Consider the following 13,592-nt stretch of genomic DNA (forward strand, 5'->3'; position numbering starts at 1 on the left):
TCTGCATTGCCACACTCCTCACTCCCTCTAGTATTTTCACAGAAGCAAACACTAAGGGCGCAACCCGATGCATGTTTAGACAGAGAAAAGTCCTACAACTCCCAGCATGCCCCAGCCAGCAATGCTGGCTGGGTCATGCTGGGAGTTGTAGGCCTTTTCTCTGTCTAAACATGCATCGGGTTGCGCCCTAAGTTAGTTTTGCTTCAAGTGAAGCTGCTTGAACCCTAAGACTAAGCATCACCCCTGAAATGCCCTTAAGTTGCACATATACTAATGAAGGCTTCCTCTGGTTGATAACTGACCTCCAGCAGCCCAGGCGAATACCTTGGAAATTCAGTGCTGTAGAAGCAAATGGCCGTTAAAAGCAAACTCAAAGGCATTTTCTTGCACCTGCACACTCTCCTCAGAAGTGTGATGGCTGAAGAACATCAAGTATACAGATGCATAAAAAGGTATCTTATTTTATGCCAAAAATAAAATTCACCCTCAAAATAAGACGAGCGTGGCTCCCAACTTCTGTTGTAAGAACAGAACGAGACAAGCCACTGTTCAAACAGTTGTCTTACGTTAAATTGTTGGAATGCATTCTCTGCCAATCAATGTCAGGTTTAGGAAGCAGTTCGGGCTGATGCAAAGTAGCTTCACTCTATTAGCTTACAAGCATGCGCTCAGATGAAGATGCTGAGATTTGGTAAACAAAGCGAGAGCTTGGATTTGTTTAGACCAATTTGCAACCCTTGGGCAAGATCTGGCCCCCAAAGCAATTTCATCCAGCCTCCATGGGTCACACTCAATTTTAAATCAAGATCCCCTCAGTTACACTCACGAAGAAGAAAAAGCAAGTTGTAAGTTTGGATTTTGCACGCAGAGTCCAGTTTTTGCTTAATGCATGTGTTCTATAATTGAACTTCCTGCTACTGGATGGCACCAACTTTATTTGGCCCGACCATCTGAGATCAGTTTCTGGCAACAGACCTCTGCCACTCCCCGACCCTACTGAGAACAATGTGCCCATCCACCCCAGCCCAAAAGCACAGACGTTGGCCATCTACACTACAGAGCACAAATGACACACTTCTTTGTCAAGGTACTTTTAGAATGCACTTCCTCCCCACGACATAATCCTCATCCAGCTCGACTTGGAAAGGCATGCCTCTCCTCTGCCCCAAAGTGAAAGGTGTACCTGCCAGACAAAAAGTGTTCCAGAGGAAGGTAACTCTGGAGCATGCTTCCATATTATGCAAATATGAGGGTTTGCCAGCTCAGAAGCAGAGCCTTGGCCAATACAAATCCACATCTTGTTGCCTTGGCCAACAGCTGCCACCTGCTCCTCAACCAGCCAGCCCTACCACATTTTTCACAGATCCTTGATGAGATGGGCCAGAGCCCTTGTAGCAGCTCCTAGAACATCTGGCCTGCTCAGGAGTAGCCCACAATTCTCAGACATGTGCTTTGCTGTGGCTTTGGCGACACAGATTCCCAAGCTGGCCTTGGAAGTGGTACTGCCCATGTGCAGCATTTCACCTTTCCCAGAACCAGAATGGAGAAACATGGGAGCCCTATTTAGGCATTCAGCTTGAAATCAGGTAAAAGATGCTTGGGATGTGCGCACTGGCCTCACCCCCTCCACTCCTGACCTCCCTGTGTTGACAGTTGACAGTCTGGAAGTGAAACCATGTTCAAGTGAATGCGATTACAAAGCTCTGTGTGCTCAGGAACCCCGATAAGGCAGGGTTCCCAGTCGCATCAGGCTTTGTAGGCTTATGTTTCCTCTACAGACCTCCCCCATCAATACAGGGAGGTCGGGAGTGGAGGGGCTGGAGTATGTATCTCCAGCTCCCCCTACACGATTTTAGAGCTGAATGCCTGAACAGGGGTGATTTCTCTCTGGCATCTAGGAAGGGTGCAGGGATGCTGGCCTGACCAGAAGTGGTACCTGACATGCTCAGAAAATGGATTTGAGCCAAAAACTGCAAGTTCTTGGGAAGCACCATTATTCAGCACAGCAGCACACATGGTGTTACTTCTCAGCAGACAGATGCTAGGGCCAGAGGATACAATCTGGCACATGGCAGAGGGCCCCAGTTGGCCATTCCTAACCGGGTCTGTTTCTGATCTCAGGCTAAATAGGAAACTTTAAGACTTCTTGGGCAAAGATTGAAGTTTCTGGTCACGCATGTCAACTACACTTTGGTCCCCAGAAGGAGAAGAACAGAAGAACAGAAGCGAAGCACCGGCCAAGTTGAATTTACATTCGCAGCCTCCCATTTTTAAAGATAAATATAAATGGGCTTCGTGATCTCACTTTCAACAATGGTATGGATGCACCAAAGCTAGGACTTTTCTAGCCTGTTTGCACTCTGCAGTGTTTTCCCGACATGGATTTCTCACCGAGCTCTAAGATCTTCTTCTGCAGCACAACTGAAGAAAGGAGGAGTTCCTCTGGACAAGATCGGAAAACTGTGCCAACTGCTTCAGAATTTGTTGCCAAGATGCGTGCACTCTCTTCACTCAAGCTGACCCCAGCCATAGAAGTCACATCATTGATGTCATCTTCATCCCTACAAGCAGGTTATTATATTTTGCATTGTGTTATAAAGGCAGACAAGACAGTTCAATTAAATAAGTATTTCACTTACCAAAAGGACAGCATTTATGTTGTGAACTATATTACTTCATTTCTTTGACCTGCACTACTTAGAATTTAGCGTGGTGTTTAATGTTTAGGTAAGCTTTGCAACTTTGCTCCCATTGTTAACTACAGCAATAAGTTAAGGTTTCTGAGATGTGGAGACTTAAAAACAAGAATCAGTGACTAGCATAAAGGCTGACTTGGACATCAATAAATGAAAGTGTGAACCAATATTATTAAAATACACTTTGGGAGGGGGAGACCAAAGGCAGAGAAGCAGGGGAAAGGACCTCAGATATAGGCATGTTATGTTATACTTTCTATGCCGCCTTTTGGCCAAAAGGCCCCCAAAGCGGCTCACAAAAATATACAAGTACAATATTCAAACAATGCACTAAATACAAGTTTAAAGCAGAAATATCACAACAGCTGTTTAAAACTAACACAACTAAAAACCATGCAGCCCGAACATACCTCCTACATATCCAAGAGCAAAAACCCATCGGCAAAAATGCCAGGGTAGAGCTGGAATAATCCAGGGCTTCTTATAAGGTTTCCCAGGCAGGGGGATGGGCAGAGCAGATGAGGAAAAAAATTGCCTTGGTTGGAACAGCGCCTCCCCCTGAAGCAGGCATGTGAAATGCTGACGACTGGCAGGGTGCATAAGCAACTAGACAGAACACATTAATTGATCTTTTCCCACAGGACCTAGCAAGCTGACATGTTGGAACGTGATCTCCAGGATCAGACTGATTACTGATGTAAGTAATGGGCAGCATCCTGTGGTGCTTATGAGCCTGACTGCTAGCCCAATGGAGAGTTAGTGGTTCTAAAAGCAACCTGAAATGAGCAGAAACACTTGTTTCCAGAACGGGGCAGGTCAGTGGAGCTCGCAGAAGGGAGGTCGCAGAAGGACCTGTCCTAATTCGGAGACAAACATTTCCACTTGGTCCTGGGGCTAGTTTCAGAACTGCTAGGTTCTAGGTTCAACACAATCAGTGGGAGCACAGCAGCCCTAGTGGATACTGCCCAGTGTGGTGCTTACCAACTATCGGTGTGAACCATTCACAGGGAGTCATTCAATGTATTCTGCCCACTACTTAAGCCCCTTTTCTCTACTTAAACATCATAATGGCTTGGCTTATTCCCCTGTCCTCAAGTATGAAGGACACCGATCTAATCAGAGCTTTGAACTGTGGCCACAGCAAGGCCTTCTGAACCTCCAATTTCAGATGCTTCATTTAGTAAATTCAAGTGGACAAACTCACATGAACTAAACAAGCAAGTCTTTGGCACCCTCTGCTGTTCAAATATTGGCCATACATGTAATTCTATGTTAATTACTCCATTGTTCTAAGAATAAGGACAGGCCTGAACTACAGCCTGTAAGATACCAGCCAGAGGCTGCTAATCGAAATCTTCATGGGGCAATTTAAATTTAATCTAGGATTAGGCAGGAAGCATTATCAGATTTTAAGCAGCTATATATTAATCTGTGTTCATTGCCCTATCTTGTATTTAAGAATGCTCCTACATATATACAAAGCAAATTGAGGGGAACCTTACAGCTTTGCGAAACAGAACACAGAACTACATTACCCAGATGCACATCACACTAGGAGCTAGTTCACACGTTTGTTGGCATCTTAATTTCCCACGTATGCATGGCATAGAGAACTAGTCGCAGTACTGCAAACAGTATTTAAATTGAAGAAATACCTGTTTTCAGTACTCCCATTCCTGGGATCTGGATGTATGGATGGGTATAGTCAATTAATCCCCACAATACATAGAGAATTTTCACATGAGTATTATGTGAACTAGCTCCACATACTTGGCATTAGCTTTACAAACTGATATAAAGTACTATCCTCCGTCAATCTAGAGATCCCTTCCGGTTTCCAGTGTGATCAAAATGCTACTTTTAGGATGAAAGATTTCAGATAATTCTTTTTACATCAGTCTCCAAAGCAGACAACTACACCGTCTCTCACAGGTAAACTTCTCAAATTAGGGCCTATAGACAGAGGTGATCAATCTTCTGTAAGACTCATGAATTATTGGAACTATTACCTTTCAGTGTACTTCTATGATAAGACTTTCCCAGAACATTTAGTTGCTATTCATGGTTGGGGTGCTGGATCTGATGCTACTAATCTGCAGTGAGAGCAGAAGCTCCCTCCTCTACAGCTAAAGCAGCATCATTAACCCCCCCCCCCAATATTTAGGGGATAAAAGGCCATGTCTGAAGTGCTAGCACTAGGGAAGCAGGGTTACTCTGACACTGTCCAGGATACTGTACAAGATGCCACTGCCATTCTTGCCTCCTTCACCAGGAGGGAGCATCTCATGCATGGCATGGACTTCTGCTAAATTTGGATACAGTCACATCATATAGTGCCGCACTAATTTAAGGGGCGATGCCCCAGCCCAATATAAGAAGGGCTACATTCTGCGGCTACTTTGCATCCAAGCTTAGAGTGGGCTATTAGATGGGCCCATGGGCACATTCAGCATTTAGAGAAACTGTCCTGGGCACTACCATAAAATGGCTGCCATGGGAGGGGTGGTTAGTGACAACAGACAAGTAACCTGCCAAGAAGATGGAGTATAAGGCAGAGATGGGGCCTGAGCTCCAACACATGTAACAACTCCTTTGAACCCTGTTTTCAGCACTAACAGAAACCTATTTCACAGAAGGCAAAGTCTTTCTCTCTAGCACCATGCCGTCAGCCATTTCATTCCCCCCTTTCTCTTTCCTCTCTCACTATGGGTCACCACCCATACACAACTCTCTCTCTCTCTCTCTCTCTCTCTCTCTCACACACACACACACACTCCTCATAAACATACCATCCATTCACACAAATGTAACACATGCAAGCACCCCATGTATCCACAATGCATTTATTGAGAGGGGGTGTTCCTCCCTCCTCCTCCTCACTCTAAACTCATGAAAAACCACACTGTCTCCTTTTCAGGATCCTCCAAAGTCTCCCCTAAACCCTTTCTTTCTCCGTTTACATACATGCAGCCCCCATCCATTCAGACATACAAGCATACAACCCTCTCCAACCCGCCCCCCAACTGCTCCCAGTTGGCTCCTCCCCAGCTCCCTCTACCTTCTTGTTGTCCCCTCCTACCCCACTTTGCTCCTCCTAGCTCCATTACTCTCTTTGGCCACCACCCCCAGCTTACCAGAGAGAAATGACAGGAGTCCCTTTTTGTTTTTTCCATTCTCTTCTTGGTGGCTGGGTGCGCTGCAGAGGAAAGCATCCACCTGCAGCCACCTACCAGCTTCATTTCCTAAGAAAGTCTCCAAGGCCCATGTATGGCCCAGAGGCATTCATGGGAAATGAAAATGGCAGTGGCTGGAGGCACTCACTTTGATCTGATGCGACCCAAGTTGCCAGTAAGAAAAAATGTATTTTTTTTTAAAAGGGGGGGAGGGGACCTTGGGGGACACCAAGAAAGATGCCCTAGGGGACACTGCTGCCTGTGGACACCACATTAGCTACCCTGGATTAAACCAATCATGAAACCACTCTTCTTCCCCATGCATCCTCTGGGCTATGCTAATTCACCAACTTCTGTGCCAGCTTCTATGCAAGAAGAACTTGCTGGGGGCTTTCCTTCCAGTTAGTATCCAAAGCTGACATTTCCCAGGATGAAAAGACCAACTCTGGCTTCCTCTCCAACAATCATGGACAATTAGAATCATCTATGTTCTGCTGAATAGAACTCAAACCTTTATTAATCCTACGTAAGATTCAGGTAACAGCCTGCCAAGACTCACCGAACCATGTCTTCCTTCTTCTGCTGAAAACACCCAGGCAGAGAGGCAGCAGGCAGCTAAGTTTGAGTATGGAGTTAAAAGGGAGCACTGCCTGGGGATGGCTTGAGCTGGTAAGGGTAGTGCAGTACCGTGGGGGAGTGAAGCCTCAGCAGCAACAGCTGGGCCTCATCAAGATGCTGCTGTAAAGCTCTGGGAAAGAGCAGGAAGAGGAGGGTAGTGGGAAGCACAAAAGAAGGGAAGACAGGCTGGTGAGAGTTGCTTGCAAGAGGGCAGACGGACACTTTCTGCCATGGCAGATGGTGGAAGAGGGCCTCACCTGCAACCGCCACCCAGCGCTTCTGTTGCTGGGAGGCCTGGAAATTACCTGTTGGCATCCACAGGAAGACCTCAGGCCTATCCCGGCTGGGGTTTAGCATCCTTCTCTGAGGCACCTGAAGAGCCACACCCATAGCTTGGTCTGGAGAGCTACTTCCCGAAGAATGGACAACCACTAGTGAAGAAAAAACATGAAGGGGGGCCACCAGAAAGGCCAGTACTTCAGAAGGGGAGAGTTGGACATCTCTGTAATTTAAAGCCAGGGCGCAGGGGAGGATGGCATAATTCCTTTCCCCGAGTTGGAAGTCTACACGCTGGCTTGGCCTCGGTGCTGTAACAGGAGGCAAAGACTTAAAAATAAAAGCTGCCTGCACTTACTGGTGGACTCTTGTAATTATGGATGGTATGGAAGAGGGTGGGTTTAATGTACCCCTTCTGGAGGACATGCGCACACTGGTGGAGAATGCAGCCACTGGCCCAGGGGGGCATCACACTCCCCCCATCCACAGATTGATTAACCTGGTTGGCCAACCAACAGAAAGTGCAGGCACAAGAACAGCAGCTGCTGCTGCAACAGTTGGCTATACAACAAACTCAGCTTATGGAACAATTGTTTTCCGCTCAGCGACAGAACCACAAAAGCCTACTAGAGCAAGTACTGAAAGGATTACAACCCCCTAGGGCGGCGGCGGAGGCAGCAGGTGTGGCTGAGGACAGAACCCGAGCACTAGCACCAGGGCACATGTCTAAGATGGACCCAGGGGATGACCCCGAGGCCTTTTTGAACATGTCTGAATGGGTAGCCACTGCTGCAGCTGGCCAGAAGCCCATTGGGTCATTATCCTAGCACCCTGCTTGACAGCCCCCACCCAATCTGCTGTGGACACCCCTGACAGCTGAAGATGCAGGGCAGCGTAAGAAAGTAGAAGCTGCTATCCTAGGCATTTTGAATGGCATAGAAGAGACTTGTAGGAGACAATTGAGGGAGGTGAGTTATGGCCCAGAGACCCATCCAAGAGCCTTGGGACAGCAGATACGGGCTCACTGTCTGCGGTGGCTGAAGCCATCTGCTAGAACTGCTGAGCAAGTGGTGGAGCTTGTGATGTTAGAACAGTTTGGGAACGTCTTACCCCCTACAGCTCAGAGTTGGGTATGGTGCCAGAAGCCTGGAAGCTGCTATTCAATTGATGGAGACTTTTGTTGCGGCTGAGGAACCGGAAACCTCGGTTGCCCAGGGTTGGACCTGGGATGCAGGGGCATGATTTAAAAAGCAAATAGAGGTCCGTTCTCTGGACAAGGGCTCAGGTGGTGGAGGAACCTTCAACAGGGGACAGAGGCAATCCCAGCCTGAATCATCTAGTTTACGGGACTGGTCTTTAGAGCATGGAGCTCTATGGTCACCTATCAAAATGGAAGCCTCAAGAGGATATGAGCCAATGACAAGACCTCTTATTTGCTTCCAGTGTGGACAAGAGGGCCATATCAAGCAGGAGTGTCCATTAACAGAATGTGCTTCCATGGAGGCGTGGCTGGCGGCTCAGGTAAAAACAACCCTCACAGAAGGGTGGTTGGTATAAGCCCAGGTGGCCTCACTGTACTTGGATAGGAGACCGCCTCGGAGTCAGGCTTCCTGCACTGAGCAGGGTGTTGGACTCAATAGTCTTGTAGGCCCCTTCCAACCCTATGAGTCTATGTCTATGTCTATGCCCAGAGGGGAGCCATTAGAGGAAGTCCTTCAGATGCAATATGCTCATGGGGATGTAAAACCATACCACACCAGATGGGCAAAGCCGGGGGGAAAACACATTTCATGCAAGTAGTAGTGCCAGGTTTAGCTACTGACCTTATTATTGGCAGAGATTGACCCTACATAGCAGAATTGGTAAAGATACGGTCTCAGACTTCTATTCTTATAGCTAAAGAAAGGACACCATGGACAGACTTGAACCTAACCTGTAATCCCTTGATAGCCTTTCAGCGGGATGATAGCACCCTAGGAGCAGCATTAGCTCATGCTCTTCCTAGTGACGTGGGGGGTGGGGCTGTTTTGCCCTTGACCAAGTCACCAAAGGTACGACACCTCAAGAATTAGTCCAGCAGCTAATAACCCCCTCAAATTTGAGAAGCACCATATTACACTTGGCTCATGAGATACCTGCAGCTGATCACTTAGGGACAGAAAAGCAATAGGAAGATTGTTGCGAAGATTTTACTGGCCTGGCATATGTGCTGAGACCCGACGTTTTTGTCTGTCCTGTCTGGAATGCCAAAAAACCCAGGGCAAAGGGGGTCCAGTGGCAGCCCTTGTGCCTCTGCCCATTATTGATACCCCCCTTTGAAAGAACTGGGATTGACACAGTGGGACCCTTAGAATAGTCAGCCAAAAGACATACTCATATCCTGGTGGTCACAGATAATGCCACCAGATACCCAGAAGCTTTAGCTACAACAGCTAAAGTGCTAGCTCAGTAATTATTAACCATCTTTTGAAGAGTAGGATTTCCTAAAGAGGCGCTTACTGATCAAGGCACCAATTTCATGAGCCTATTGCTGAAGCAAATGTGGACCCTCCTCAAAGCAAAACTCCTAAAGACCTCAGTCTATCACCTGCAGACAAATGATTTGGTAGAGCAATTCAATTGCACTTTGAAGAGCATATTACAAGAGGTTGTCTCATTATATCCTAGGCAGTGGCATGCTCTTCTTCCTTCTTTAATATTTGCTGTTAGGGAGGTACCCAAACATCTATGGGATTTTCTCCTTCTGAATTATTGTATGGGCGCCATCCCCACAGTATTCTGGATCTGGTTAAGGAAGGGTGGAAAAAAAGAGGTTCACTCTCCCCAGAGTACCTTACATTATGTTTTTCAGTTATGGGAACATTTAAGATAATTGGCACAAATTGCTCATGATGAGCCTTTTTGAAGTTAACAGTTCCAAAAGATACAATATAATAGAAGGATACAGCCTAAAGAGTTTCACCCAGGACAAAAGGAATTGCTTTTATTACCCTCAGGAAATGGGAAACTGTTTGCCCAAAGGCAAGGGCCTTATGAAGTTGTTAGAAAGGTTGGGCCAGTGGACTATGAAATCCATTTAATAGATAAGAGGCGATCTTTACAAGCCTATTATGTTAATCTCCTGAAGGAGTGGAGGGAAAGAGAAGCCTTATTTGCTGAGCCAGGGGTGGATGATGAAGATTTAGGTCCAAACCCTATACAAGGGTCTGTCACTCCAGGTCTGGTATTGTACCCCAGACTCTTATCTAAACAAGTAGCACAGGTAAAGAAACTAGAGCTTCACTTTTCTGATGTCTTCTCCACTCGACCAGGTCATACCCATCTAGCTCTCCACCATCTAGAAACACTTCCAGGGACTGTGGTATGCACACCCGCTTGGCCTTGGCCTCATAAGCTGAACGAAGTAATAACAAAGAGGCCCAAGCCATGCTAGAACTAGGAGTGATTGAAGTCTTTCAGTCCCAAAGCAAGACGGCAGCATTCACTTTCGTACAGATTTCAGACAGGTTAATGCAGTATCAAAATTTGATGCCTATCCTATGCCACGGGTGGATGAATTGCTAGAAAGGTTAGGGAATGCTGCCTATTTGACCACTCTGGACATTACCAAGGGCTATTGGCAAATACCTTTAACACCCTCCTTTAAACAGAAGACCACCTTTTCCACCCCTGGAGGATTGTACCAATTTACACATATGCCATTTGGCTTGCATGGGACCGCTGCCACGAAAAGCTTATGGATAGCATTCTACCACCAGTATCTGACTGTGCTGCTTTATATATAGATGACAGTCATCTTCAGTCCCACTTGGGAGATGCATATCCAAAATATAAGGAGAGTGTTGCTTGCTTTAAGAGAAGCCGGACTGACTGCTAATCCAGCAAAATGTGTTAAAAGCCCCGAGACAAGTACAATATTTAGGTTTCATTGTGGGAGAAGGGAAAATATGGCCCGTCAAAGAAAACATGGAAAAATTAAGTCAATAGGCTTGACCACAAAGCAAAAGGGAAGTACAGCAATTTTTAGGACTGGCCAGCTATTATAGACGTTTTATTCCCAACTTTGTACTATAGCATCTTCCTTAACTGATTTAATTAAGAAGAATCTTCCATGCAAAGTCCATTGTTCTGCCGCCACTGAAACAGCTTTCAAACATTAAAAGACTGATTATGTCAAGCCGCTGTGCTCCTGATTTTAAAATCTCCTGATTTTAGTAAACGCTTCCTATTACAAACTGATGCATCTAATAATGGACTGGGGGCTGTACTTGCTCAAGGGGAAGGAGCTGCTGAACATTCCATTTTGTATTAAGCAGGAAACTTACCCCAGAGAACAGAAGTATGCTACAATAGAAAGAGAGGCACTTGTGGTCAAATGGGCTATTGTGGATCTACATCATTACCTTGGGGTGCCCCCTTTTCACTGGTTACAGACTGTGCTCCTTTGTGGTGGCTGCAGCGAACGAAGGACACTAATCCCCGCCTAATCTGGCGGTACCTGGCACTGCAACCATTTGCCTTTACTGTATCTTATTGACATGGCCTCTGTCATGCTAATGTCAATTTCTTTTCTTGACAGGGCCCATGGCAGGGCTCCACACACGATCCCCGTGAGTCCCTCTTGGGGGGCGGGGCATGTAACAGTCTGCCAAGACTCACCGGACCAAGTCATCCTTCTTTTGCTGAAAACACCCAGGCCGAGAGGCAGCTAAGTTTGCCTGCACTTACTGGTGGACTCTTGTAATTATGGATGGTATGGAAGAGGGTGGGTTTAATGTACCCCTTCCGGAAGGCATGTGCGCACAGTACAATATTCCTCTGGACCAAAAAAATTCTTGTTGGGCAATCAAGGAATAGAATATGTAGGCCTGGAATTAGTTTTCAATCTATTAGCAGTAGCACAAATATGTATAGCTGTTTACTGGAAGAACTCACAAACTGCAACAATGTCTGAATGGCTTAGAAAAATATGGGACGCTGCGTTGTTAACAATGTCATTTTTCAGGGAGGTTTTTTCAGAAATCAAATTGATATGGTTCACTGAAAGATGGTCTTTGTTCATAGGTTTCTGGAATGATAATTTTGCAGATAAAGTGAAAAAACAAGTTGAACTACGTTGTATTATAAATGTTTCGCTCTTTTTCCTAAGTGTTCAGTCAGTTCATGTTGGTATTTGTTTATAGTCTATACTCCCACATTACGAATATATTAAAGACAGATGAAGCAAAAAGCTAAGCATTGTGAATTTTGAATCCTCACACACGTAATCTATCTTCTTTCATCAAGCTACACAAAAGGAACCTCTATCGATTTTTGCATATTTGAATGTAGAAGTTGATTTAATCAATTCGTCAGTTAGAACACAGACAGATTAAGGTGTGTGTGTGTGTGATACTATATTTACACATACATCAAATAAATAAATAAATAAATAAATAAAATAGAGTTATCAGCTAGCTAAATAAAAGCCTGGACTTCAGGGGCGCAAAACCCAATCAAGCTGCAAGATGTTAATTTTTGAAACAGCTGTCAGAGCAAAATTCTTAGGCTTTCCCCCTTCATTAGCACTAGAACCCTGAAACCAAGGAAGTGAGAACACCCATCAGGACCTTAAATATTTATTGAGCCATCTCTGTTTGTTTGCTCTCATTTTTTTTTAGTCAAGCTTCCCTATACCCAAACTTCCGACTGTTTATTTTTTTACCTGAAGGATGTTGTTCCATTCTCTCTTATTCTATTTCTGTGAACAGGAGATGCTTGAAGCGACAGAATTTTGTTTCCTGGCAGGGTAATTTGTTTCACAATGGAGCCTAAAAAAAGATGAACAACCCACAGCAAAAAGCAAAATCCAAGATGACATGCAATGTATATTTGGAAGAGAAATCTGGAAAGACTATGTCCAGTTTTAAAATGAAAGCAGCATATTTGTGTCAAGTTCACAAATCTAGTTCTCAACTGCATTATCTGCACAGGTTATTTTACCAGAATATGGACAACTGTGTACCCCTAATAGTCAAGCATTCATGCTTATTAGGCATACGAGTCAGCTCCAAGTGTGGTTAATGAAAAAACATTGCTTTGCTGGAAGGAGACTACAGTCTGAATATTCCAACAGTAAAGCCACCTATAATGGTTATCTTTAAGTGAGCCTACTCCCCATCTTGTAACTAGGAGTTCTCCAAGGGATTTTCCAGACCATTGTTTTTAGTACAGTTGATTTAGTACATTTGCTGTGCAAGATTCATGGGTCTTTCCTAAGAAGCTGAATTGTGCCAATATTCATACCACTGAGAAAATGCAATTCACACTTATTTTAAAACATTTTGTGAATATATGCAATTATTGGTTCTCCTCCAAAAAGAAGAGTACTGACTAGATGGGAAAGTGAACAAGCAGATCAAAGCATGGTGTAAATTGAGTAGCTTAGAACCCAAACTGTGGTTTGAAGTATAGTTTGACATGTTGTCTGAACTCAGCCAATGAATCTAACTGTACCTGCAGGAAGTTGGCTAGCCTGGATAAAAGCATTTAATGGCATTTTCCCATCCAATTTGTTCACAATAGGGAGTGCTGATGCCTGTTGGAGTGTGGTCACTTTTTTCAAGATGCTTCGTGATGGCTGCTGGACTATCTGGAAAAAAGTTACGTCAAAACATAGCAGACAGCAAGCACTAAGCATAGGGTAGAAACATAAACAGTTGCAACAGATGATAAAAAACACATATGAGATATAATACTTGATGACTTCATCAAGTCTTCCAGTTTAAGTTTGTAGACAACTTTAAGAGCTTTAGAACTTTAAAGCACACAGAAGAAGTTATCCTTAGGA

The 13,592-nt window shown here is 45.0% G+C and overlaps 1 protein-coding gene across 3 annotated transcripts in view; it reads right to left on the minus strand.

Annotated features, from left to right (window-relative positions):
* TAF4B (TATA-box binding protein associated factor 4b) overlaps positions 1-13,592 on the minus strand; it is a 92,021-nt gene that overhangs the window by 48,397 nt on the left and 30,032 nt on the right. For all 3 annotated transcript variants that reach the window (XM_084849652.1, XM_084849651.1, XM_084849653.1), the window contains exons 8-10: positions 13,259-13,394; positions 12,468-12,573; positions 2,392-2,561 (exon numbers count right to left, since the gene is read on the minus strand). In XM_084849652.1, coding sequence (XP_084705778.1) covers positions 2,392-2,561; positions 12,468-12,573; positions 13,259-13,394 — 412 coding nt within the window. The remainder of the gene's footprint in view (positions 1-2,391; positions 2,562-12,467; positions 12,574-13,258; positions 13,395-13,592) is intronic.

The sequence above is a fragment of the Heloderma suspectum genome, chromosome 4 (genome assembly GCF_057233095.1).
Source record: "Heloderma suspectum isolate Gila_16-S chromosome 4, 16-S_ref, whole genome shotgun sequence".
Classification (NCBI taxonomy): domain Eukaryota; kingdom Metazoa; phylum Chordata; class Lepidosauria; order Squamata; family Helodermatidae; genus Heloderma; species Heloderma suspectum.